General features: G+C 38.4%; 1 protein-coding gene across 1 annotated transcript in view; it reads left to right on the forward strand.

Moving 5' to 3' along the window:
• The window catches only part of GLCE (glucuronic acid epimerase), a 109871-nt gene extending 85053 nt beyond the window's left edge, over positions 1 to 24818 (forward strand). The window contains exons 2-4 of the mRNA XM_059056058.2: positions 9821 to 10416; positions 14728 to 14973; positions 20825 to 24818. Of these exons, the coding sequence (XP_058912041.1) occupies positions 9834 to 10416; positions 14728 to 14973; positions 20825 to 21849 (1854 nt within the window). The 5' untranslated portion in view covers positions 9821 to 9833 and the 3' untranslated portion in view covers positions 21850 to 24818. The remainder of the gene's footprint in view (positions 1 to 9820; positions 10417 to 14727; positions 14974 to 20824) is intronic.
• The last annotated feature ends 2508 nt before the right edge of the window (positions 24819 to 27326 follow it).

Consider the following 27326-nt stretch of genomic DNA (forward strand, 5'->3'; position numbering starts at 1 on the left):
CTAAGGCTCTGCACTGGCTTCCACTGCAGGGGGTGTGGGTCCGATCCCTGGTCGGGGAATTAGAATCCTGCATGCCAGCGCAGCCAAGCCAAAGATGGACAAGGGACCTGAATAAACATTTCTTCAAAGAAGATATACAAATATCCAATAAGCACGTGAAAAGATGCCCAACATCACTAATCATTAGGAAAATGCAAATCAAAACTACAATGAGATACTCACACACATTAGGATGGTTTTATTTTTTAAAATAAAATTAAAAATAACAAGTGTTGGTGAGGATGTGGAGAAATTGGAACCCTGTGCACTTTTGGTGAGGATGTTAATATGTTACAATTTCTGTGGAAAACAGTATGGAGATTCCTGAAAAACTTAAAAATGGACTTTCCATATGATCCAGCAATTCCATTTTGGGATTTATGTCCAAAAGAATTGAAAATAGGGTCTCAAAAATATATTTGTACACCCATGTTCATAGTAGCATTATTCACAGCAGCAACCAAAGTGCCCATCAACTGATGAATGAATAAGCGAAATGTGGTATATACCTATAATGAAATATTATTCGGCCTTAAAAAGGAAGGAAATTTGACGTATGCTACAACATGGATGAAACTTGGGTTCATTATGCTAAGTGAAATAGGTCAGTCACAAAAAGACAAATACTATATGATTCCACTTATATGAGATGCTTAGACTAGTCAAAATCATAGATGCAGAAAGTGTGGTTGCCAGGGGCTGGTGGGGAGAGAGGAATAGGGAAATGTTATTGTTTAATGGATATGAGTTTCAGTTTTACAAGATGGGAAGAGTTATGGTGATGAATGGTAGTGATGGCCACACAACATTGTGAATGTATGTAATACCACATAACTGTACACTTAAAAATGGTTAAGATAGTAAATTTTATGTTACTTGCATTTTACCACCCAAGAAAAAAAATGGGGGAAAAAATGTGCACTTCCACACTCTGGGCTAATAGAAGACACCGGGTGGTCTCAGGTCTCCTTGCAAATAGAGCACAGACAGAACCACAAGTATACCTTCCCCTAACTCCTGAGTTCTATTTTGAGTTTTTATTTATACAATTAACATATTCCTCATTAGATGGTTCTCCTTTTTAAACAAATTTTTATTGAAGTATAGTTGATTTATAATGTGTTAATTGCTGCTGTATACATGGTTCTCCTTTATCTCTATAGTTTGAAGTTTTTCGTTTTTGTTTTGTTTTTTCCTTTCATGACAATGGAAATGTTTCTAAGAGAATGGAAAGCAAAAGTATTGGTTTAAGTTGCTTCTAAGCAGATTTGTGTTGAGTAACCAAGCAGATAAATTTGAGCTTTGATGTCTTGGGTAATTTTCATTCTGAGAGTTATTACAAATAATCTATATCAAAGATTCTATGTTCTTGTCAGAAATTAAGCTAAGTAGAAAAAAAAGGTAAAGCATTTATATTCCGGGTTTTTCTTTGTTTCTCTTTTCTTCCCCCCCCCCCACAGCTAATAAAAACGCAATCATGGAATAAAAAAAAATTTATCTTAAGATTTCTACTTTCTTATACCTGAACTAATGTTAGTTACTAATTTTAGTTTAGTAATTAGTCCTTATACTAATGTTAGTTACTCTTATAAATACTGCCACTGTGGGGTTTTTAGGACGCCAGTACATTATTTTCAAAGCCTCAAATTAACATGGACTGATGAAACAGTTATTAAGCTCCATTTTTATCTCTGGAGAAAGGTTTTGCTTCAACAAGCTGTCCCAGAACATCATTATAATTATTGGCAGAATGAAGCATTGTAATGAATTTGTAAGCTGTTGCTAGATTTGTAGGGCCAATGGGGATCCTATTTTCAAGAGCTTAATTATTCTAATCCACCTGCAGACCAGGTAGCTTTACTGGGTTATGTATACATAAATATCATAATTATGACTTCCCTTTCTATTCTTTTCTGATAGTAACATGGTTTGTAATTATATTGTTAGATTTGAAGAAGATTCAAAAATAACAGTAGCTTCATTTAGAAATGCTAATATGGGCTTCCCTGGTGGCGCGGTGGTTGAGAGTCCGCCTGCCGATGCAGGGGACGCAGGTCCCCCGGTTCTCTCCCCGGTCCGGTCCGGTCCGGGAGGATCCCACATGCCGCGAAGCGGCTGGGCCCGTGAGCCGTGGCCGCTGAGCCTGCGCGTCCGGAGCCTGTGCTCCGCAGCGGGAGAGGCCACAACAGTGAGAGGCCCGCGTAATGCAAAAAAAAAAAAAAAAAAAAAAAAAGAAATGCTAATACGTTTTAAAAATAACTAGATAACTTTTTCTGAACTTGTACTCTACCTATGTAAACTGTTGCTTCAAGGTCAAAATTCAGCTTTATCTAGAATAAGATCTGTTAATGTCTGGATTCAATTCAAAATCTGGTAACCTGCTATAAATTAGAGTATCTCCTGGGACAGGGTGGTATTCCGCTTCTGAAATAAAATATATATCAGCGCAAAGATACCCTGTGAATGTCAGAGCACAGGGTTTGGAGTTCAGATCTCTAGTGAACCATCAAATAATCACATGACCTAGGGTAAACTACTTAACATCACAGAGTGTCAGTTTCATCATCTGTAAAATAGAAATATAATTTTTTATCTTAAATTCTCAGCTATTTTGGCTTTGTCCTTGTCCTCTGTTTTAATGAACCTCTTGTGGGCTATTATACCTTGGTCTCTTCATCTGTAAAATGTGAATAATATAATATACTATAAACCCCCTGCACAATTTCTTTGGGATGTTTGCCTAGGAATATAATCTCATTTGAAGCATTGTGAGCCACTTGTATCAAAGATTATTTTGACTTTGTTTTTTTCTTTTTAATGGACTAGCAGAATTACCTTTTCATTTTGTCCTTTATTTTCAGTAGTTGCTAGGGAATACTACTTGCTTGCATTACTGGAAGAGTCCTGACTACCAAAAGTATTAGGCAGTTCTCGTTTGAGTTGGAGCTATCACAGAATACTTAAACATTTGACTGTGTAATTTAAGTCTTGGTCTATCAAGCAGTAAGCAGATGGAACATTACTAAAAGCAGTACTTAAATTATAAATCCGTTTTAAAGAGTTGGCCAATATACAGCTAACAATCCATATTCTGTTATGTCAGTTATGTTCATTTTTATTTGGATTATGATTTCAGAATACCCAAATATGGGGAAGGAAACAAAATTGTCTACTTCAAATGTCTGTTATTTTTTTAAATTGCATGTTACAGTGTTCATTCAATAAATATTTATTGAATGCCTACTTGAACCAGGCACATTTCTAGGCATTGGGGATGCAGCAATGACCAAGAGAAGCAAAATCTCAACCCTTATGGAACTTACATTCTAGTGGATTGGAGAGGGTTTATAATCTGAATATGTATAATATCAAGTAGTAATAAATGCTATGAAGAAAAATAAAGCCAAGTAAGGACCTAGAGAATGATGGGATGAGAACTGCTATTTAGGATAGGGTGGTCAGAGAGGGCTTCTCTAATAAACTGACCCTTAAGCAGTGACCTGAAGAAGTTAGGGAGCAAGCCAAGTGGATATCTGGGGAAACAGGTTGCCAAGCAGAGGGAATGGCAAATGCAAACACCCTGATTTTGGAGCATGCTTGACTGTAAGTCTACTCATTCCACCTGGAAGCTTTCACTTAAAACGTTACTGTGGGGCTTCGCTGGTGGCGCAGTGGTTGAGAGTCCGCCTGCCGATGCAGGGGACACGGGTTCGTACCCCGATCCGGGAAGATCCCACATGCCTCCAAGCGGCTGGGCCCGTAAACCATGGCTGCTGAGCCTGCGCATCCGGAGCCTGTGCTCCACAACGGGAGAGGCCACAACAGTGAGAGGCCCGCGTACCGCAAAAAACAAAACAAAACAAAACAAAAAAAGTTACTGTTTCATAACACATTCTACATAACTTTTTTTTTTTTTTCACAGTTTGTGTATCATTGTGTTATTGTTTCTTATGTCCATGTTTCCTACCAGTCTGGCCTTTAGGGACAGGGATTGTGCCTTACCTGCCACATGTTAGCTGCCGAATAGATACTGATTGAACCAGTCAGTTTGATTTTCTATTGAGCAACTACCATTCCTTCTATTTACTTGCTACCAAAGGATTATAAGAATATAAATTGTTAGATATATAAATAAAAAAGAGAAAATAATGGGCAAGCAGGCATTGGTCTACATTATTCAGAGGAAGGAAAAAGCCAATAATTTCTTTCACTGAAATCTATTACAAATTTATTTGAAGGTTGTTCTTAACTGAAATATGACCTTCATATTTTAAAAACTCATGGTGATATCCACAGTTTTAATGTTTACTGAATTACTCAGGCAAATGAATTTGAAAAGTAAGGTGTCAGGAAAATTTCTTTGAATTGCACATCATTTTAGAAGAGAACAGTTTGCTCTCCCAAAGGAAAACTAAGTTATATTTTGCTTTACTTAATTTTTAACTGTTTGTGCAAAGAACTTGTTCCATAGTTTCTTTATGATGTTTATTGAATGTTATTCCCTGTTGTAGATCTCTAAAATTACTAAAACTAAATTTTATTGGATTATGTTTCTAATGAAATAAATCTTTAGGATCAGCAATACATGAGCTTTCAAGGTTTTTGAATTTATTTATTTACTTTTTTTTTTTTTTTTACTTTAACTTGAAAGGTTAATCTAGTTCATGGATGTAACAAAAGCTTTAAAATGAGTAGGAAGCTTATCATCACTCAGCAGAAAACCCTGGTTTTAGCTTTTAAAGTTACTATCATTTATACTTAGCAAAATGTCAATGCAATTTACTTTTCAAAATTTGAAAGTTTCTATGGTCAGTTTTCTATAATATGAGAAACATAATAAAATTATTGTACTTACCTTTAGATAAGCCTGTTTGGTAGTTAATACTGCATGTCAATATTCAGAGTTTTCTTTCTCTCCATCCATCCCTCCAAAAAATGTCAGTGCCTATTTTGAAAACTAAGAATTTTAACTAAAAATTTATATTTCTTTCTTTAAATATTTTAACAAAAGTGACTTTGACCTTCTTAATTTTCTTTTTTTAAGGTTTAAAAACACATTAAACATATTCATGGAAAATTAGAAAATCATACTATATGTGCTGTTCTTTCTGTAACCTCCTTTTTTCAGTTAACAACCTCCACATGTCCTTCCATCTTTCCTTCTTACAAAGTCCATAGTCAGATTTCCCAGCTTAGGACCAAGTCTCACATTTGGTTGTTATATTTCTTAAGTCTCTTTTCAAAAAGTCTAACCCAGTCTCCTTTTTCTTTTCATACCACTAATTTATTAAGGAGATGGGGCCAACCCTCCTGCAGGATGTCTCACCTTCTTGATGTACTGGTTGCATCTGCACTTAACTTGTTCCTCTTTCCCTTGCATTTCTGTTAACTAGAAATTAAATCGTAGGGTCAAAGAGATCCAAGTTAAACATTTTTGGCTGGGATATACAATAGGTTATGTACTTTTTATTTTAACTCATCAAGAGACACAACATCTGCATGAGTCATCATTAATGAGACTGAATTTGACCACTGAATTAGGGTGCTGACTGATCCCTTCATTGTAGAGTTTCACCTTTTTCTCCTTGTGACTAGGAAATAATGTATTTGGTGTTACTTTGCACAGTATGAATCACTAAATCCCTATCAAACATATGCCTGAATATAACACTTGCCTAAATTAGTAATTTCATGAGGAATTGCATAATACTAATTTTCTGATTTTGATATTTTTCTTCCACATTATTAGCCACCCTTTTTCTGTAAAATAGAATTCTTTGTCATCTGGGGCTATTGGTGTATTCTCCTGCAAAGACAGATAAATAAATTATTTAATTTAGTTACCAATTTTCGTCAGAAGATGATTTGAGTATTTTTTCTGGCTATCTCCTTTTTTGAATATCATTATGCTCATGGATCTTTATTGATTCAGTGTGTTTCAGTCAACGTTAGTCATAATTCTCACAGCTTTGACTTAATGGGGAAAGGGACCTTTCAGATTGATTTCTCTAAGAAGCCCTGATTGCTTTTATAATTTTTTTTCCTGATTGCTTTTAATAATGAATGGTATCAGATATAAAATCTGGACATAAAGGTTACTGAAAGTTTTTAATTTTTCTTTATTTTCCCGTCACATGCCTCATCATAATGGTAGCCTACTAGTTCCATGAGCAGGTTTATTTACTCTTTTAGGTCATGGAGGAAAGGCACGTCTCAAAGGTGGGACAAAAGCTTTATATTTCTGTTTTAATTGGTCTAAATGTTAGTATAGCTGACGGATGATTCAGATGTTGGCACATAAATGTTTTTAATGGAGGGCTTTTTTTGTTTGTTTGTTTAAACATCACTTAGGGGCTTCCTTGGTGGCGCAGTGGTTAAGAATCCACCTGCCAATGCAGGGGACATGGGTTCGAGCCCTGGTCCGGGAAGATCCCACATGCCGCGGAGCAACTAAGCCCGTGCGCCACAGCCACTGAGCCTACACTCTAGAGCCCACGAGCCACAACTACTGAGCGCAAGCGCCACAACTACTGAAGCCCACGTGCCTAGAGCCCATGCTCTGCAACAAGAGAAGCCACCCAATGAGAAGCCCGCGCACTGCAATGAAGAGTAGCCTCTGCTCACCACAACTAGAGAAAAGCCTGCACGCAGCATCAAAGACCCAACGCAGCCAAAAGTAAAAATAAATAAAATTAAAACAAAGAACATCACTTAGTATTATCAGTTTGCCCATACTACTATATAAGGAAATCCTCAATTTATAAATATATGACTTCTGAAGGTTTGCTTGTACCACACTTCTTTTTTTAGCGTTCAACACATTTTCTCATAGTAATAATGCAGATGATGAAATATATTATTGGATTCCAGCTCCTACAATCTGTGTATTATTTCCAAGTTGTACCAGACCCATATCTTTGCCTCCTTTCCCTCCTGATGCCCCACTGAAATAAAATATATAGAAATAAGAAATGAAGAAGCCAATAACAGTAAATAGGAAGATTACCATAGGGTGATAATTAAACAGATTTCCGGATCTCTGTTCCAGTACTAGAAGGCACAGCTGTACCCTCTCCTTCCTTCTCCTTATCTCTCTCACCCCTGCACTTGAACTATAGATAGCTGGCGTGAACCCCAGCCAAAACGCCAGCCAGATTTTCTTTAGAGAAATTGGGAAAAGCTAAGGCTTCTAGAGTACGAGTTATGTCCCCAGGACAAAAGAAAAAGTCATCTTCATTCTGGTATTTAGACGGCCTGCTGGCTACCCACCCACACACCCTAAAGGAACACTGTCACTCGGCCTGTACCCAACCCACACAGAGCCCCTCTCAGGAGAACAATCTAGCCCCAAATCAGGCCATCTTCACAATAACAGGAAATCTCTGTTGGCTAATGAGTCATTCAAGCCTAGAGATGAATGAGTAAAAGATCACAGGCATGTGAGGAAAGCTAACACCATGAAAGAGACTAAAATAACCAGAAAAATGACCACTAAAGAAAACAGATAATCAGAGAGAACTTTATAAAAACAGAACTCTAACATACTCAGAGCTGCAAGAAGATACTACATCCATTAAACAAGAATAAGAGAACACAAGGTTTCAGGTTGAAAGGGCACACCAAGTGCTGAAATAGTGACTCAAATATCATACTGTTAACACATTCTCGCAAAACTGCAGAATTCCTAAGGTAAACACAAGATTCAGAGGGAAGTCATGTACAAAAATGGCAAGTATCAGACTGAAGTCAAACCTCTCATCAGTAGCCCATAATACTTTAAGAAAGTAAAACATTGCCTACAGCATTTAGAAAAGAAAATAATATGCAGCCCAAGGATTCTATATCCTGCCAAACTTTTTTTTTTTTTTTTTTTTGGCGGTACGCGGGCCTCTCACTGTTGTGGCCTCTCCCGTTGTGGAGCACAGACTCCGGACGCACATGCTCAGCGGCCATGCCTCACGGGCCTAGCCGCTCCGCGGCATGTGGGATCTTCCCGGACCGGGGCACAAACCCGTGTCCCCTGCATTGGCAGGAGGACTCCCAACCACTGCGCCACCAGGGAAGCCCCCTGCCAAACTATTAATCAAAGGTGAGAGCAGAATAAAGTTGCTTTCAGACATGCAAGGACTCAGGGTTTACCTCCTCTTGGAATTAAAAGAAATGAGCTTTTAATTGAAAAACACCATCAGCTTTCATGAAAAACAGAAAATCATTGTGTAATTTTTCATTAAACGTTTTCATTTTACAGTTTGATTTTTTTTAATCTCATTGCTGCCAGAAGGGTTTATTGAGAGGAAAAGGGGGAAGAAGGATTACAGCCATAAAATAAGTAGTTTTGGATTTACACCATAAAATAAATTACAGAGCTACTGTAGCAAACAGCAGTAAGCCTACTCTCTTTACTCTCAGTGGGCAGAGATATTCCATATGTTGCACATATAACTAACCCATAATTTTCCATATTTCCCAGTGACCCCAGCAACAGGCATTCCAGGACTACCTACAGTACAATCACAACTGGTTGGTACACCACATGGCCAGTAAGGGCAACAGCATCAAATTCTTCTCCCATCATGACTGGAAAGACAGGATGTGGCTTATATTTAAAAGCATCATTCTGACTGCTATATTGAGAATAGACTTTGGGGTAGAATAGTAGAGCAAGGGTAAAAGCAGGGAGAGCAGGTTAGACATCACTGTAATATTCCAAGTGAAATATGGCAGTGGCTCTGATGTGTTGGTAACTTGTGTAGTTGGTGAAAAGTTATTAGATTCTGGGTATAATTTGAGGGTAGGGACAGCGTGATTTCCTGACTGGTTGGATATGGGGTGAACAAGAAAGGAATAAATATTTCTGGTCTGAGCAGTAAAGGAGGAACAGATTGAAGGGAAAGATTAGGGATTAAGTTTTGAATGTTATGTTTCAGAAGTCCATTTGACCTTCAAATAAAAATGTCAGTTATTGATACTTGGATTGGCACATAGGTATATGTGCCTGCAGTTCTGAAGAAAGGTCTGCCCTGGAGATGGAATTTTGGGAAAAGTCAACATATAAATTGTATTTAAAGCCATGAGATTGGGTGAGATCACCTGGGAGTGAATAGAGATAAAGAAGAGGTCTGAGGACTGGGACCCTAAGGCATTTCAACATTAAGGTTCAGAGAGGTGAGAAGGAATGATCAAAGGTGACTAGGAGGAGCATCCAGTTGGGTATAAGGAGAACCAAGAAAGAATGGTGCCGGGGAAGTCCTGGGAAGAAAGTGTTTCAGGAAGGAAAGAGCCGTTTACTATTTTATGCTGCTGAGAAGTAACATAGGGTGAACACTAAAAATTCATTGTTGGACTTGGCAACATGGGTGTCAGTGTTTACCTTGACATGACCTGTTATATTTTTTTCATACAGCTACTCAGTTGTTAGGACAAAAATATGTATTAAGTTGTTTGAGCCCAACTACTTCACAAATGGAAGTAATAGGTATTTTTTTTTGACCTAGGGGTTTCATGAAAAAATTCTTAAGAATCCAAGGGAGCCACAAACAGAGAAAGATTGGGAATCTTTGCTTTAGAGGATCATGCTAACTGAACATTTTAAGAGGGGGAAGCACCTCTTGCCTTTTCTTTGTCTGCTGAAAAGTTTGAGTTAGTCATTTTAAATCTGATCAGATTACATGCAGTTAATAAAATTGCTCTAATGTGGTGGTTCAGTATAAAAAAGTAAATCTTATCCTATGAAATGTCAGTAAGTACATCTTTGTGTGAATTTTTCTTCTTGCCTCCATAGGTATGGTCTGAATATGCGTTGCTTGGCAGCTCGGGTCAACTATAAGACTTTGATTGTCATCTGCGCACTCTTCACTTTGGTCACAGTACTTTTGTGGAATAAGTGTTCCAGCGACAAAGCGATCCAGTTTCCACGGCACTCGAGTAGTGGCTTCAGAGTGGATGCATTAGACAAAAGAGCAGCAGCATCTGAGAGCAACAACTATGTGAACCACATGGCCAAGCATTCTGAGGAGGCATTCCCTCAGGAACAGCAGAAAGCACCCCCTGTTGTTGGGGGCTTCAATAGCAATGGGGGAAGCAAGGTGTTAGGGCTCAAATATGAAGAAATTGACTGTCTCATAAATGATGAACACACAATTAAAGGGAGACGAGAGGGGAATGAAGTCTTTCTTCCATTCACCTGGGTAGAGAAATATTTTGACGTTTACGGAAAGGTGGTTCAGTACGATGGCTATGATCGGTTTGAATTCTCTCATAGCTATTCCAAAGTCTATGCACAGAGAGCCCCTTATCACCCTGATGGGGTATTTATGTCCTTTGAAGGCTACAATGTGGAAGTCCGAGACAGAGTCAAGTGCATAAGTGGGGTTGAAGGTTGGTATCCACTACTCCACTGCATTTTTCTGTCCTGATTGTGTTGAGGAATAAGAGACTGTGTTAATTATATAGCAAGTACTTACATAGCTTACTATCAAGAGACCTTTCATCACTCTGACTTAGCAGGGAGGAACAGGTTAAACCTGAACTTTCTAGATGGTGTGATTTAAGGGCTACAATAAGATCATACCTGATTAAATAGGATTATGCCATTAACCTGCCCCAGAAACTAAAATTATCATCAGTAAAGTCAAGGCACAGCATCTCCAGAAATTTTACATTAAAATATACAGTTATTATCCTGTACAGTTATTATCCTAATAACCTATTGTAATAGGTTATTATCATATCCTATGAGAGGAGATGGGAAAGGGAGACAGACCATCCAGTGGACCCATCGATGTACCAAGTCTTATTACCAGATTAGCCAGGTTATCATCCCTGGATGGAGGTTTACAGTTCTCAGAACAAGATAATACATAATACCATTTTCTCTGAACTTCATGAACTCCTATAGTCTATTACATATTGCCTTTCATTGTCTTTAAAACCTGGGGGTTCCTTATGGGTATAATTAATACATTTTGGAATTTGTATTTCAAACCTAGGATTGATCAGAATGCCAAATTGACTTTAAAGTATATCATTTAATCAGAGGAAAGAACTTAGTGTGTTTAAAATTGCTTAGTTTGGGTTTTATTTCATTTTTCTCATTTTGTTATAGAGAGTGATTTTAATATCTTACTATTTTAATTTTGTAATATCTTTACTGAATGTTTAGAAGAAGGAAGGGGGCAAATTCACTTATATTCTTACCATTCAAGATAATTATTACCATTTTTGAATATTCTCAGAAGGTCTTTATACCTAGGTATATGTTTTAACATAGTTATAATGATATTTATTGTGCAGTGTTCAGGAGGGTAATAGTTTTTTAGAGGCTTGAAAGATATCCATCGCCAAACCTTTTTTTTTCCAGTAGTTTTTAAAAGTGTATAAGCTTGGGCTTCCCTGGTGGCGCAGTGGTTGGGAATCCGCCTGCCGATGCAGGGGACGCGGGTTCGTGCCCTGGTCCGGGAGGATCCCACATGCCGCGGAGCGGCTGGGCCCGTGAGCCATGGCCGCTGGGCCTGCGCGTCCGGAGCCTGTGCTCCGCGATGGGAGGGGCCACGGCAGTGAGAGGCCCGCATACCGCAAAAAAAAAAAAAAAAAAAAAAAAAAAAAAAAAAAGTGTATAAGCTTAATAGGTGCTTAGATGCTAAAGAAAAAGTAAAAAGCAACCATAACCACTGTTAGTGTTTTGATGTCTTTTCCAATCTTTTTGTTGTTTTTGTAGGTATACATTTTTAAACAGATTAGAATCATGCTGTATCGTCAATTTTGTATTCTTTTTTCATTCAACATATTATTATTTCCTCATTATTGAATATTTTAATCACTAATATTCGTGATAAGGACATGCCATAATAATGTATGGAACCTTTCTCTTTAGTTGGACATTTAGGTCGTTTCCACTTTTTTGCCATTATACATATGGTATAGATATTCATAGTTAATCATTTGCTGTTTTAATTGTATTCTCAAAGTAGTTCCCTAGGAAATAAATTACCATGTCAAATAGTATCAGTTAAACTATTTTACCAAACTACTTTCCAAGAAGGTTGACCCTATTCATGCTTCCAATAGCAGAGTATAAGGGTGCTCCTGTCACCCAACTCCTGCCATCATGAAAGCTTTTTTTTTTTAGAAACTCTGATTTTTATTTATTTATTTATTTATTTATTTATTTTTGGCTGTGTTGGGTCTTCGTTTCTGTGCGAGGGCTTTCTCTAGTTGTGGCAAGTGGGGGCCACTCTTCATCACGGTGCACAGGCCTCTCACTATCGCATCCTCTGTTGTTGCGGAGCACAGGCTTCAGAGGCGCAGACTCAGTAGTTGTGGCTCACGGGCCTAGTTGCTCCGCGGCATGTGGGATCTTCCCAGACCGGGGCTCGAACCCATGTCCCCTGCATTGGCAGGCAGATTCTCAACCACAGCGCCACCAGGGAAGCCCATGAAAGTTTATTTATTTTATTTTATTTATTTATTTTTTTTTTTTTTTTTGCGGTACACGGGCCTCTCACTGTTGTGGCCTCTCCCGTTGCGGAGCACAGACGCGCAGGCTCAGCGGCCATGGCTCACGGGCCCAGCCGCTCCGCGGCATGTGGGATCTTCCTGGACCGGGGCACGAACCCGTGTCCCCTGCATCGGCAGGCGGATTCTCAACCACTGTGCCACCAGGGATGCTCGAAAGTTTATTTTTTAATCTGTTATTTACAAAGGGATCTCATAATTTGCTTTCTGATTTGCAATTAGTGAGGTCAGATATCTTTTTCATATGCTTTTAACCATTATAGAATGGGCTTGATGTTCTTTCCCCCTTTTTCAATGTGATTAATGTTATTTTTTAGAAAAATATATTTGTGAGAACTTTTATATATGTAGCAAGGGTGGTAGCACCTTGTTGCATTTGTTCAAGATATTTTCTTTAATTTGGCTGTCTTTTCATTTTATTTATGTTTGCTAGTTTTAGAAAGTTTTAGTTCTATTTACTAGACTTAGGGTTTTTTTTTTTTTTTTAATTCTTCCTTTTATGCTTAGAAAATCATTTGCCATGCCATGATCAGCTGTTCATCTGTATTTTCTCTAATAGTTTTCTGGGGGTTTTTTTACATTTAACTTTTTAGTCAAGCTAAACTGATTTATATTTTGACAAATGGTACAAGGTCAGGGCCTAATTTTAGATTTTTTTTCCCTTAACGTTTATTGAATAATCTCCTCTTTTCCCTGCTGATCAATGATTCAATCTTTATTGTTATACTAAAATATTTCGAAACTAGAGTATGTTTCTAAATCTTTACTAGAGTATGTTTCTGGCCTACTATTCTGTCCCATTGATCAGTCTATCACTTCTTAAGCCAATTGCACATTATTGTAGTTATTACCCATCAAATGAGATAGTGTAAACCTTCCTTTTATTAAGTGAAAATAATTCTGTTTGAATTTTGAAAAAAAAAAATCTACTCTTGGGGAAAGAATATTGAAGTTAAAAAGCTTATCTGTAGCCTAGGTTTCTTAGCCTATATGGTCTCTAATTCCTTAAACTATTTTGAAACTACATTAAAACACATATAGTTTTGTAGGTTCCCAGTTTCTGCCATGCCCATCTGTTGCTTGTTAATTTATTTTAGGACTACAAATAGGAGTTTATCTCTCAACACTTACACCATGATGCAATAATACAGTATTCTGTACAGTGTGATATTGTATTTCCCATGTAGGAAATTATAAAATAAACACTAATGCCAAACATTTAAAAGTTTTGCTTAGAACTTTACAAGAGGTAATCCATTAATGAATTTATCAAGAATCTATGGTTAAATATACAACTTTAATTCATTCTTTAAAAAAAGCACTCTTTGTTCTCAAGAATTACATTTTGATGTGAAGGATATGAAAAAGAATTGCAAACTGTGTTTATACTTTAAGTTGCCTAGTCATAGCTGGCTTCTTAAGCAAATACTTTTAACCGTCAGATGATAAAGTTACTAGACCACATCTTGACACTGGAGGGAAAGATTAGTATGTAATTAACTTGACTGTTAAGTACAGATGTTAAGAAAATTTCAGGTTTAATATTCTAGAATAAAGCTGGTAACATTAACTATATGTATTTAAATTGTGTAAAGCTTGAATGTATGAAATAGAATTATGAAATATGACATCTGTAGCTATGAGCAAAAGTAGCACACATTAAAAATTAGTCCTGGGCTTCCCTGGTGGCACAGTGGTTGAGAGTCCGCCTGCCGATGCAGGGGATACAGGTTCATGCCCCGGTCTGGGAAGATCCCACATAGCTCGGAGCGGCTGGGCCCGTGAGCCGTGGCCGTTGAGCCTGCGCATCCGGAGCCTGTGCCCCACAACGGGAGAGGCCACAACAGTGAGAGGTCCGTGTACCGCAAAAAACAAACAAACAAACAAATTTTTAAAAATTATAAAAATAAAAATTAGTCCTTAAAAAGATGATCTACAACATTGCATTGCTATCTGTTAACAAATAATGAATGAGAGTGAATGAGCATTTAGTTCTTTCATTTCTGGTTAATTTGGTACTCGTTTTTAGTAATTATGAAAACAGTGTAATAAGGAAGCTTAAAAGTTGCTGATAACCCTATAACTCCCCCAGAAGTAAAAGAGTGAAGAGTGGTATTCAGAATAGGATTATGAATGTCTGAAGATAGTTATTTATTTTGTTTCTCTGTTTGATAGGTGTACCTCTATCTACACAATGGGGACCTCAAGGCTATTTCTACCCAATCCAGATTGCACAGTATGGGTTAAGTCATTACAGCAAGAATCTAACTGAGAAACCCCCTCACATAGAGGTATATGAAACAGCAGAAGAAAGGGACAAAAATAGCAAGCCCAATGACTGGACCGTGCCAAAGGGCTGCTTTATGGCTAGTGTGGCTGATAAGTCTAGATTCACCAATGTTAAACAGTTCACTGCTCCAGGTAAGTGATGTTTTTTTATATGTGTTTGCTAATTTTATGTTGATTTATGGCACCTGATACTCCCTTAAAGTTGTTTTTATGGTTTTTAAAAAACACATTAGCAGATGCTTGATATTACATATATGAAGAAACAAATAGTGTCACCCAAGTGAAATCTAAAAAAGGATCAGCTAAAAAATTTAAGGTTATATAAGGAATATTTACTGCATGAAGAGCCAAGCCACAAGAACCAGGTTACTACATGATGTCTTTCTCCTTCCAGGGAACCAGATCCCACAGGAATAAAGTTTCTCAGTTTATTTTAATGTTTCAGCACAGTACTCATCCTTTAATTTTTAAACTATTTTGCATTAAGGCAGAAATTTTTCTTTATAGCGAGAGCCATCCTTTCCTTTGCCTGTTTTTTACCAGTAGCTTTTTATTTTTTCAAAGTAATATAGCATTACCAACCAGGCCTGCTTTCTATATTGACTTTTGTTAATGTATTAGATTGTTTCAAACTTCATATAAAGCCATTTCATTAATAAAACCTTTTATAAAATCAAATTAACTTTATGCAACATTTCCCCTTTTACTGAGACGGTCCCATTAATTGGGATGTAATGTATTTCTCTCCACTAATCAATATCCATGAGAATTAATGAGTTCATTACTTAAAAGGACAATGGAATAATTTTAGCACCTCAGGCTTAATTTTCTGTGGGGTGGGGGAAATGTTGTCAAGAACAGAACTCATCTTCCCTCCACCAACCTTGCCAGTTGGTAAATAAAAAGAGAGAAAAGGTTATAAGACCTTTTCTGTATTCTGTCCTTGTCCTTTACTGATGACTGTGTAATTCACAGACCTTGAAAACAGCAGTACATTCTAGATGGCCTTACGTAATGGATTTATGAGAGCTTAATGCAATGCAAATAATGGGTGGTGACCTTTACTTTTTATTCTGTGGCTAAAACTTCTTTTATCCTATGGCATTCTGTGATATTCCAGTACATAGAGCATCTTTGCTTATTGTAAAACAACAGGCTTGGCTGGGTGAGAAAGTACGTGGAGATGTTTAAGAATATTTAGCTTATGATTTATAGCAGGAAATTATTAGACTAAAAAGGACATTTGATTTTGGTTGCATCTAGAGGGCTTATTTTTATACTGATTAATAATGTAGTCTTGATTAGGGTGGAAAACAGCAGCCCTCACCTCGATCTCCTCAAATGCTGGGAGGTTTTCTAGAACGATCTCTTGAACTCTGCCCTATTCAGAGCAATAGATTTCATTGTGCACTTTTGGGTACCCTGGTTAATACAAACAATAGGTCTCCTCATACTAAGTGAAGGGCTCTTCACTTCAGCCCTTCATTCTATAGCCGGCAACCAGAGATGAAACTACTTCCCAAGGTGGGTTTAAGCATATGGAGGAGAAAACTGTCTCTGACAGACATTCTGCCAGTGGCACACTAGCTACTCACAATTGGAACTCTCTGTTGGTAGGAGTGTGCTACCTCAGAATGTGGTGCTTGTTTTGATATCTTGGATGTGTCTGGAGTTGTGTTTGATACAAGCATATGAGGGAGAGTTAGTTGGAGTTGTTGCTCAGAGCAGGAGAAGGAAATCAAAAAGGTGAGACGTTTATTGAAATGTAGGGATGGGAAATGAGGCTTTTTAGATGATATAGTCTTCTTGGGAGATAAATTCAGAGAATCATTGATGAGAAGAAATTGGAACTTGTGCATAAAAGCATAGGCCTAAGTGAAGTGAGGCTCTGGAAGACCAGAGGCTACATGCTGTTGGTCCTTTTCCTTTTTGGCCTTGAATTTTTTTTCCCTGAAAGGAAATAAGATTATCTAGAGGGAAAAACCATAACATGGGTCTGCAGCATATTTTTTATTGTTTTGTTTGTTGAAGAATGTTTTTTTTCCTTCTACCTAATTTTAAAATTGAATGAATTAAAACTTCATACCTGTCCTGCTTTATTAAATTAGCTTTCCCTTTCCCAAGCACTCTCTTCACTTCGTTTCCATGACCTCACTTTCTCCTCTCTGTGTATCCATTCCTTCTGAGGCTTCTTATGAACTTCTCTTCTTCTGCCTGACCCTTGTCTCTCTGTTCCTTGAGGTTCTGATTAAGGGCTCTTCTCACTCCACATAGTAAACCTGTTGATTAATAACAGTTCATGTTATGTGTGAAAACATTGATTTAAAGATTATTCTTAAATGTTTATCATCCTTTGTTGCCTAAAGTACATTTATATGTACCACATATACCAAAAATAGACACTTATAGTTACTCGTGGGAATAACCGGTCAGAGAGAGGAGTCATGGACTTCAAGCGACAGGAAGCTTGAAACTTTCTATTAGTAGATTTAAAGCACAGATCTCCAGATAGCTTAGGATTCTCCAGTAGAGCTCAAAATCTTGCCTGGTATATTTCCAAAGTGGTTACCATAACCACAGTCTTGTCCCAGTTGCTACCATTCAGACCCTTCTGAGTGACGTAGACAGGATATTTAGCCTCTCTGTACATTTATAAGATAGAAATTAAAAGACCTGTCTCATATGATTGTAGATTGATTTAAATTGAGGATTGTGACTTCTTTGTCACTTCACCTCTGTGGCTCAATAACCCCCTCTGGTGGTGTTAAATGACATCATTCATTACTGAGTTCTTTGAACTACATAATCTGTTATATTGAAACATATGGTGATTGATTGAGCTATATCATTTCATTAGGTTTGTATACATAAAGTGAAAATTAGAATGGAATTCTTTTTTTTTTTTTTTTTTTTTTTTTGTGCTAGGCGGGCCTCTCACTGTTGTGGCCTCTCCCGTTGCGGAGCACAGGCTCCGGACGCGCAGGCTCAGCAGCCATGGCTCACGGGCCCAGCCGCTGTGCGGCATGTGGGATCTTCCCAGACCGGGGCACGAACCCGTGTCCCCTGCATCAGCAGGCGGACTCTCAACCACTGCGCAACCAGGGAAGCCCAGAATGGAATTCTGAGAAGAAAATATAATTCTTCAACTTTCTCCCATTTGGACTTCTGAAGATGGTAGTGAGAATGGATGCCATAGTAAACAGTGTTGTCTGATTAATGAGGCATTACCATAAGAATAAAAAAATAAGTAGCACTCAAGATAGCCTCTGCTGAATATAATTTAATCTTGAGTAATTTATAAGTCAATTCAGAATCCTGCGAAACATCCTGAAACATCAAGTACATTGTACTGAGCATCAGATTCCATTTACTATAGATACAGGAAAATGCCAGCTAAGAGAGAGGTTGCATGTTGACATTTCTCCAGATAAAATGGATTTTTACTGTGTTAGAAATATACTTCTGAAATCACTTTTTAAAAAGTCAAAGCATCATATGTCTAGCAATATGTTCTCATTCTCAGTACCACTTCCATAATTGTCTATTCCATCAAATGAAGTAATTAAGAGCCTTGGGTCAATTATATCCACACTGGTAGAGTCCAGTGTTGGAAGAGTTAATGATCAGCTCAACATGGTGATAATACTGTCCAAGCTAATCACACTATATACACTATCATCAGTTCACATTCCCAATCATTGCTCCAATAAGGAGCACCCAAGATTTCCTCAAGGACGCCTTAAAGTAGATCTGATTCTGTAGCTATGTTTAAGAGAAATAATTCTTCCACTGGTTATTCTCATGAGGATAGTATTTCCAATATCATTTCTTTATCACAGTCTTTGAGCTTAGACCCAGGAACACTGGTTTCTAGTCTCTGCTCTACCACTAGTTAGCATTTGGCTTTGGGCAAACCTTTTACCCTTGCAAAGCCTCCATATCTTCATCTCTAAAATGGAAGCAGTAATTCCTGCTCTACCAGCCTCAGAAGATTATTGTAAGGATCAAATGAGAAAATACATGTGAATGTGTTTTTAAGATTTAAGCTCTGGGGACTTCCCTGGTGGCGCAGTGGTTAAGAATCTGCCTGTCAATGCAGGGGACACAGGTTCGAGCCCTGTTCCGGGAAGATCCCACATACCACTGAGCAACTAAGCCCGTGTGCCACAACTACTGAGCCCATGTGACATTCCGCAACTACTGAAGCCCACGCGCCTAGAGCCCGTGCTCCACAACAAGAGAAGCCACTGCAATGAAAAAAAAAGCCCACGCACAGCAACCAAGAGTAGCCCCTGCTCACCGCAACTAGAGAAAGCCCACGCGCATCAACGAAGGCCAACGCAGCCAAAATTAATTAATTAATTAAATAAATTTTTAAAAGATTTAAGCTCTGTATAGACCAAGATATTCACATTTACCTTTAATGTTATAAAATTTGTACTACATATATTTTTGTTGGTTTTCTTCCTCTTTTTCTTCTTCCTGCTGCTGCTACTGTTTGTTTTTAATATGCTCAGTTTCTTTTCTTGGTAGAAGTCAGCTTTCTGAGAGTCAGCCATCATCGTACTGTAGACATGCAAAAGAAATTTCCTATTTGACGATTTGCCAAGTAATACCTTGCAAAGTAATATTATTTCTACTTAACTCGTGAAGAAACTGAGGCTCAAATAGATGTATCTTGTTGAATATCTCAAAGCTAGTAAGTGGTGAAGTGAGAATCCAAACAAAGTTTGTTTGTTTTAACTCCAGAGCCTCCCCCAGTATTTCTCACTTTTTGTTGATTTCATGAGCCGATTGCTTAATTTCCAGAATTTATTCACAATTCCAATAAATATCTGAAGACAAACCTATCATTTTCAAAATTGATTGGTGATTCAGAGCATGTATTATACAGCCAGACTAGACAACCTGTGTTCAACTCTTTGAACCTTAGGCAAGTTACTTAACTTCTGTGTCTGTGTTCATCATTCATAGAGTAATAATAGCACTACTCTTGTTAAGTGTTATAATGACTAAATGAGTTAAATGTGTAAAGCACTTAGAACATAGTAAATACTTACTAAATATTAAGTAAATTTAAAAAAATTTTTTTAATGTTGGGGGTAGGAGTTTATTTATTTATTTATGCTGTGTTGGGTCTTCGTTTCTGTGCGAGGGCTTTCTCTAGTTGTGGCAAGCGGGGGCCACTCTTTATCGTGGTGCGTGGGCCTCTCACTATCTTGGCCTCTCTTGTTGCGGAGCACAGGCTCCAGACACGCAGGCTCAGTAGTTGTGGCTCACGGGCCTAGTTGTTCCGTGGCATGTGGGATCCTCCCAGACCAGGGCTCGAACCCATGTCCCCTGCATTAGCAGGCAGATTCTCAATCACTGCGCCACCAGGGAAACCTGTAAATAAAATTTTTTTAGGGAATTCCCTGGTGGTCCAATGGTTAGGACTCCATGCTTCCACAGCTGGTGGCCCAGGTTCTATTCCTGATTGGTGAGCTAAGATCACACAAGCTGCACAGCACAGCCAAAAAAAAAAAAATTTTTTTTTTTAAATTCACGTCTAACCATTCTTTTCTTCTAGGCTCTTTCTTGTAATATTATGTGTTGAGCCAGCCTTTGGCTATATTTTTTCTTTTTGTAGAATGGGTATACTAGACAGTCATTGATTATTGGTCAGCCAGTATTTGATCTAGAAATGGCAGTTTGACCACAGTACCTTAGCTATCTGCTAAGGCCATTAACCCCTCTAATGTAAACTAGACAGGCCAAAAAGTAAGAGCTTTGCCCTGATGCTCACAAGCCATCATGGACTCAACAATTGTCATCTGTTTATGGTTAACTTAGTAAAAATTAAAAAATTTTTAATCTGACATATAAAATATTGAAGTATTAATTTTGTATGGTCAGTGATTGTCAAGGATGAATTACAAGTAACTTTTAAATACGAAGAGCTTCTATTCTAACCAGGCTTTTTTGGTATATTTTCCCCCTACAGAAACCAGTGATGGTGTATCCTTGCAACTGGGGAACACAAAAGATTTTATTATTTCATTTGACCTCAAGTTCTTAACAAACGGAAGTGTGTCTGTGGTTTTGGAGACCACAGAAAAGAATCAGCTCTTCACTGTACATTATGTCTCAAATACCCAGCTAATTGCTTTTAAAGAAAGAGACATATACTATGGCATTGGGCCCAGAACTTCATGGAGCACGGTTACCAGGGACCTGGTCACTGACCTCCGGAAAGGAGTGGGTCTTTCCAACACAAAAGCTGTCAAGCCAACCAAAATAATGCCCAAGAAAGTAGTTAGGTTGATTGCAAAAGGGAAAGGCTTCCTCGACAACATTACCATCTCTACCACAGCCCACATGGCCGCATTCTTTGCTGCCAGTGATTGGTTGGTGAGGAACCAGGACGAGAAAGGTGGCTGGCCAATTATGGTGACCCGTAAGTTAGGGGAAGGGTTCAAGTCTTTAGAGCCAGGGTGGTACTCTGCCATGGCCCAAGGGCAAGCCATTTCTACATTAGTCAGGGCCTATCTCTTAACAAAAGACCATATATTCCTCAATTCAGCTTTAAGGGCAACAGCCCCTTACAAATTTCTATCAGAGCAGCATGGAGTTAAAGCTGTGTTTATGAATAAACATGACTGGTATGAAGAATATCCAACCACACCTAGCTCTTTTGTTTTAAATGGCTTTATGTATTCTTTAATTGGGTTGTATGACTTAAAAGAAACTGCAGGGGAAAAACTCGGGAAAGAAGCGAGGTCCTTGTATGAGCGTGGCATGGAATCCCTTAAAGCCATGCTCCCCTTGTACGACACTGGCTCAGGAACCATCTATGACCTCCGGCACTTCATGCTTGGCATTGCCCCCAACCTGGCCCGCTGGGACTATCACACCACCCACATCAATCAACTGCAGCTACTCAGCACCATTGATGAGTCCCCAGTCTTCAAAGAATTTGTCAGGAGGTGGAAAAGCTACCTTAAAGGCAGCAGGGCAAAGCACAACTAGAGCTCAGAACCAAAATCATATTTCAGCCTCTACTGTACACAAAAACTACAGGCTCTCTGTCAGCACAGCATAGGCACATTTTAGAAGGTTGTATACTAGGTTTTTGTGGATTACATCAAAGTGATAAATGATCCTTAAAACCAGTCTTCTGAGATAATTGCATTCCGTGAGTTGGGTGTTTAGAAATGTAGGTGGCATTTAGAGCAGAAAAGTGTTTAGTCAGTGGGTGAATGAAAATGTTTAACTTGGCCTTGCTTATCACCCTATACAGATAGTTCCACAGATAGTCCAGTCCTCTCGGTTTGGGAAAGACAATGGTAAGTAGCTCTTACTGGCCAACTGTCCAGCACTAGCCTGCAAACTTAGTCTGGGGCTCTTTTAAAATATGGTTATTTATGTTTATGTTGAAAGCAGACTTTAAAAAAAATAATGTGCTGTAATACAGTAAATATGTACTTGTAGCCTGAATAGTGGACTGTGTGCAACTTTAAAAATGATGTTTCTTTTCTATATATTAATTTCTTGGGAGTGAATGAGCATTTGTTGCATTTGTTCAATTGTTACATATGGAGAATATTTTGAATTTATGGTTTTCTTGAAACGTGTAAATTAAAAACACAACCAGTGTTCAGGCTTCACAGTTATATAATGTAAGCACAACTAAAATGAAACTTGTTGACTGCACAAGAAATTACAGAAATGTTATCTGTTTTATGAAACTTGATCTACAATCAGTAAAGGTTTGATAATCATTCTATCCCTCCTCTACCCCCATGTGGTGGTTTCTCTTTGTCACTATCTAGAATTTTGTATTTCATTTCAGACTATGCTAGAGAGTTTTTTCTATGTTGGGGGGACATTTGGGAATTTTTATTATAAACCTAAATTTGGGGAGGAGGTAGTAATTTTGATAAGTCCACTACCACTGTCTTTTTAAGATTTTTTTTCCCCTTTAAAGAAAATTACTAGGTCAGATATTATAAGGTTTGTAGCAGGGTTTTTTTTTCCTACTTAGATCATTCTTGGTCGACAACTTTCCAAACTATTGCCTTTTGTACATCAGTGTTTTTCCTTTGCAATTTTAACTTTAAATTATTTCAGCTATTGGATAAAAGTGATGCTACTGCATTAGCTGTACATGTGTTAATCAGACCTTTATTTTGGTTTTATACCTCACGTAAATAGGTATCATAGCCCTCATACCCTGGGTAGTGTCTGCTATAAGACTTCAGGCAGTAGATCAGAACTGAGGGGGGCTGATTTTGCTGTCTTTGTTTTAGTGTATGACAATACACTAAATCAACACAATAACTTATACAGAATGGAAATATGAGACCCCATGTTTTCAGGGGGATGAGTCTGACACACACTGTGCAGTGTGTGTGTGACCTGTATGAAATGCATATCAAGAGCCAGGTGGGCACCTGCCTGCACACTACATCTTGATTGAACTCAGCCTACCAACACCACTTAGAAACCAGGCAATACATACATACCTATGTACAAAATATATGTATCAGTGACAAAAGGGGCAGGAACGAAGATCTACAACTGAAGACAATATTAAACTGGCCATGGAAAAGTAAGTTCAAACTCCCGATTTATGTGACCACAAGTCAATTTTGCCCACAACAAAACAGTTGTGGGTTATTAGGTTTCCCCCTAGCTGTTGACCTTTGTAGTTCTTATACATTCGATGTCTCAACAAGAATATCTGGACTCCTTCTCTTTATTTCAGGGCTCAAAAATAAACCTCCAATCTTGAAATCGTTTTTACTCCATCGTATTTGTTATTATTTAGAGCAGTCCAGACTTCTGCCTTGTGTTTGCATACTGGTACTTCAGATTGAGGGAATCAATGAAAACAGTATGGTACTGCTTCTGTGACAAATATCAGTGCCTTAACAATGTGGCTGTCTTTTTCCACTGAAAAAAGAAAGACATTTTGATCTAGAAATGGCATTGCTATTTCATTGCTGTTGGTTTCACACTGCCTTCCACGTTGCAACAGCAACTCGATTTTTCCTGTGATCCCAGAATTTTCGAAGAGGGTGAGTTGACCCTGTAGCAGCACCGTCAGTACAAACCAGTAAGCTCTCAAACTAATGCCTCAGAATCACCTGGGAGCTTACTGAAATACGGATTCCAGATATTCAGTAAATCTTCCTGTGAAGCATGATAATCTGCATTTTTTAAAAAAGTGTTCAGGTAATTCTGATGCAAGTGAACCGGGGGATATATGTGGAGAAACACTGCCCAAGACCATCCATCACATTTTTCTTCCTAAACACCTGTGGAGTTTTCTAGGATTTTAAATCATGCAAAATGTTTATTTAGTCTGAGCTTTGTGAGAATGGGGAAGGTATTTTAAAGTTTTGTTTTATTTCTTTAAATTTTTCTTTGTTCCAAGAATATGGGTATTAGTTGTTTACACTTACCTTGAGTTAGCTTTGATATTAAATTAAACCTATTGCCACTTCAGTTATAAAACCAGCCAAAAGTTTCCAGATGAAGGTCAGGTTTGACCCTTTCAGAGTTATTGTACATAAAGGCTTCATCCAAAAACCATCCAGTGTATGTGAGGAAATACAAAAATGACACACAAGCACAACTCTACAGATGTGGCAGACCTTTTTCTTTGTTGGTGTGCAAACTTTTCACTGAAAGCTGCTATTTTCATCCTCCTCTTAATTGTTTCTCCTCCATTGTACATGTGGGTTATAGACCATGTGTTAAATATGCAATAAAGTGTTTACTGGATGCCCTTCTGAAGGGTAGTCCTTTGTAAAGCTGTACAGACTTTGCAGTTTAAGCACAATGTGCACATGTTAGTTTTATATACAGCAAAACTTGATTTTTTGCAGATGAAAAGGTATTTTGTTTCTATACAAAGTAAATGGATTGTTTGTGCTTAATGTAAAACAGCTTTATATAATTGTAAAATAAAGTTTTTATCTTAAAAGGAACATACCTGGATGTTTCTCTTTCTCCTCTGATTATTCTAAGATTACTTGAGCCCAGCAAGCATATTTCTGACTATTTTCTGTTCAGCTGGTGACAACTAGTCAGGCAACAAATGTTCATTAAGTGTGTGTCAGGCCCTTTAAGACAAAATGGGGAATATCATATAGGCCTTCATCCTAAAGAGGTTTAGTCTATAGCAGGAACACAATATCCACAAAAACTGTTTCAGAAAAATAAGATGCCAAATTGTGTGGTCAGTCAGGGTAGGTGTTACAGAGGAGCTAGCCTAAGCAGGGGCTTCAGGCCTGGGTACCAGGTGGAAGAAGAAGAAGAAGGGGTAACGTGAGCAAAAGCAAAAGCTGTGACAGTTGTGAGGATGCCCTTTCCCATGCTAGTTCAGGCTGGTAACCACTTTTGTCTGATTCCGATTTATTTGAAAGTTTGTTCTTGCTGTATTTCCCATACGTAACCTCTTCTCCAGAACAAAAATCGTTATTTAATCTCCCCACCCTCTTCCTCTCAGAAGGTAATGACTTAGGCTCCCTAATATGTATGAAACCAGAGACTAGTCTGGCTTCCTGTTATGTTTCATTGCACATTATTTTTTAGATTATAAATGTTCTGCACCATTTCTGTAATGGAATTCCAGTTGATCACCAATCAACTTTTTCTACCTGACGGGCGCACATACTTTGACAGGCTGCTAATCAACATTGTTGTCATCTCTTCTTTCTCTCATCCTCAGTTGGGAAACAGCCATAAAATTGCAAGCAGTCCTTGGTCTGAATGAGGTCTTGCACTGCTCTTGCCTTGATTTTGCTGTATCTGTAGCCAAACTGTTAATACATCGGCCATTCTGCTTTAACACACTGAGCATCACATATTTGCCTCCCCATTGCCCTTGAGAGGAGACAGACCCTCCATGCTGCACAGGACTTATTCCATAGTCTGGTGAGCTCTCCTTTGCTGAGAACGCCTCCTTTGTCTCCACAGGGCTTTTTTATTTTTATTTTTATTTTATTTTTATTTATTTTTGGCCGCGTTGGGTCTTTGTTGCTGCACGCGGGCTTTCTCTAGTTGCGGCGAGCAGGGGCTACTCTTCGTTGTGGTGCGTGGGCTTCTCATTGTGGTGGCTTCTCTTGTTGCGGAGCACGGGCTGTAGACGTGGGCTTCAGTAGTTGTGGCTCGCGGGCTCTAGAGCACAGGCTCAGTAGTTGTGGCGCACAGGCCTAGTTGCTCTGCGGCACGTGGGATCTTCCTGGAACAGGGCTCGAACCCGTGTGCCCTGCATTGGCAGGTGGATTCTTAACCACTCCGCCACCAGGGAAGTCCCTCCAATGCATTTCGGAGGCCATCGGCATTCCACTCCGGTTCCATGAGATTCCACTGTATCCTAAGGATAAATGAGCCCTACTTAATAACATAGTGTCCCTATTGTAAAGAAAAGTATAATGTGAGTTCTACATTTTCTTTCAGTCTGGACCACTGTATTTGCTAGGGTTGCCATTAAAAAAAAAAAAAAAGCCACAGACTGTGTGGCTTAAATAGTGGAAATTAATTTTCTCGCAATTCTGGAGGGTAAAAGTCCAAAATCAAGGTGTCACCAGGGTTGGTTTCTTCTGTGGCCTCTTTCCTTGGCATGCAGGATGCTGCCTTCTTGCTGTGTCCTCACACATGGTCATCCCTCTGTGTGTTGTCTGTGTCCTAACCAGTCATATTGAATCAGGGCCCATTAATTCAGAAACCTCAGTTTACCTTAATTACCTCTTTAAAGGTCTTCTCGCCAAATACAGTCACAATCTTAGGTCCTAGTGGTCAGGACTTCAACATGTATTTTGGGTGGGACACAATTCAGCCCATTAGCAACCATTCTTCACTCATTAAATGCACAGAAACCAAACTAGCCAGGGTTTCCATTTAATTTATTGACAACCAGCTAAGACCAAAACTGAGAGATCTTTAGGGAGTGTTAGGTGGACTGAAATCTAGACCGGGGACTCGGGAGGCAAGGCTCTCTGGCTCTGCTGTTATCACATCAGGAACTTACTCCACCCCCATGGGCTTCAGTTGCCTCCTAACACAAGTCCAATAAGAGAGAACTAGTTGATCTTAAAGTTTTTTTAGGGAAATAGGTGATCAAAAAGTAACCACTAAAAAAAAAAAAAGTAACCACTAAGGTTAAGCAGTGGTGCTAAAAAAGTATATAGACACCATCATCAGCTGCAAGATTTTTCTTCTTCCTGCCATGTGCCATTTCCATTAGCGCATTCTGAATATAGAACTCTGAAGTATTGAAAAAATATATTTAGATACAGAGTATATCAGAATTGTAGGTTGTGGTGAGATTTTGTTTCATGACAATTTAAAAAATATCGAGTCTGCATTATTGTAGCATTATTGTTACAAATAGTTAACAATATAGGGATAAAATACTGATTTTCATTATACCAACTGATTAAGGATGTCAGATTGAAAATGGATGTGAATTTAAATGTGTTGGTGATGAGTTTCAA

This window comes from Kogia breviceps, chromosome 3 (genome assembly GCF_026419965.1).
Source record: "Kogia breviceps isolate mKogBre1 chromosome 3, mKogBre1 haplotype 1, whole genome shotgun sequence".
In the NCBI taxonomy this organism is placed as follows: domain Eukaryota; kingdom Metazoa; phylum Chordata; class Mammalia; order Artiodactyla; family Physeteridae; genus Kogia; species Kogia breviceps.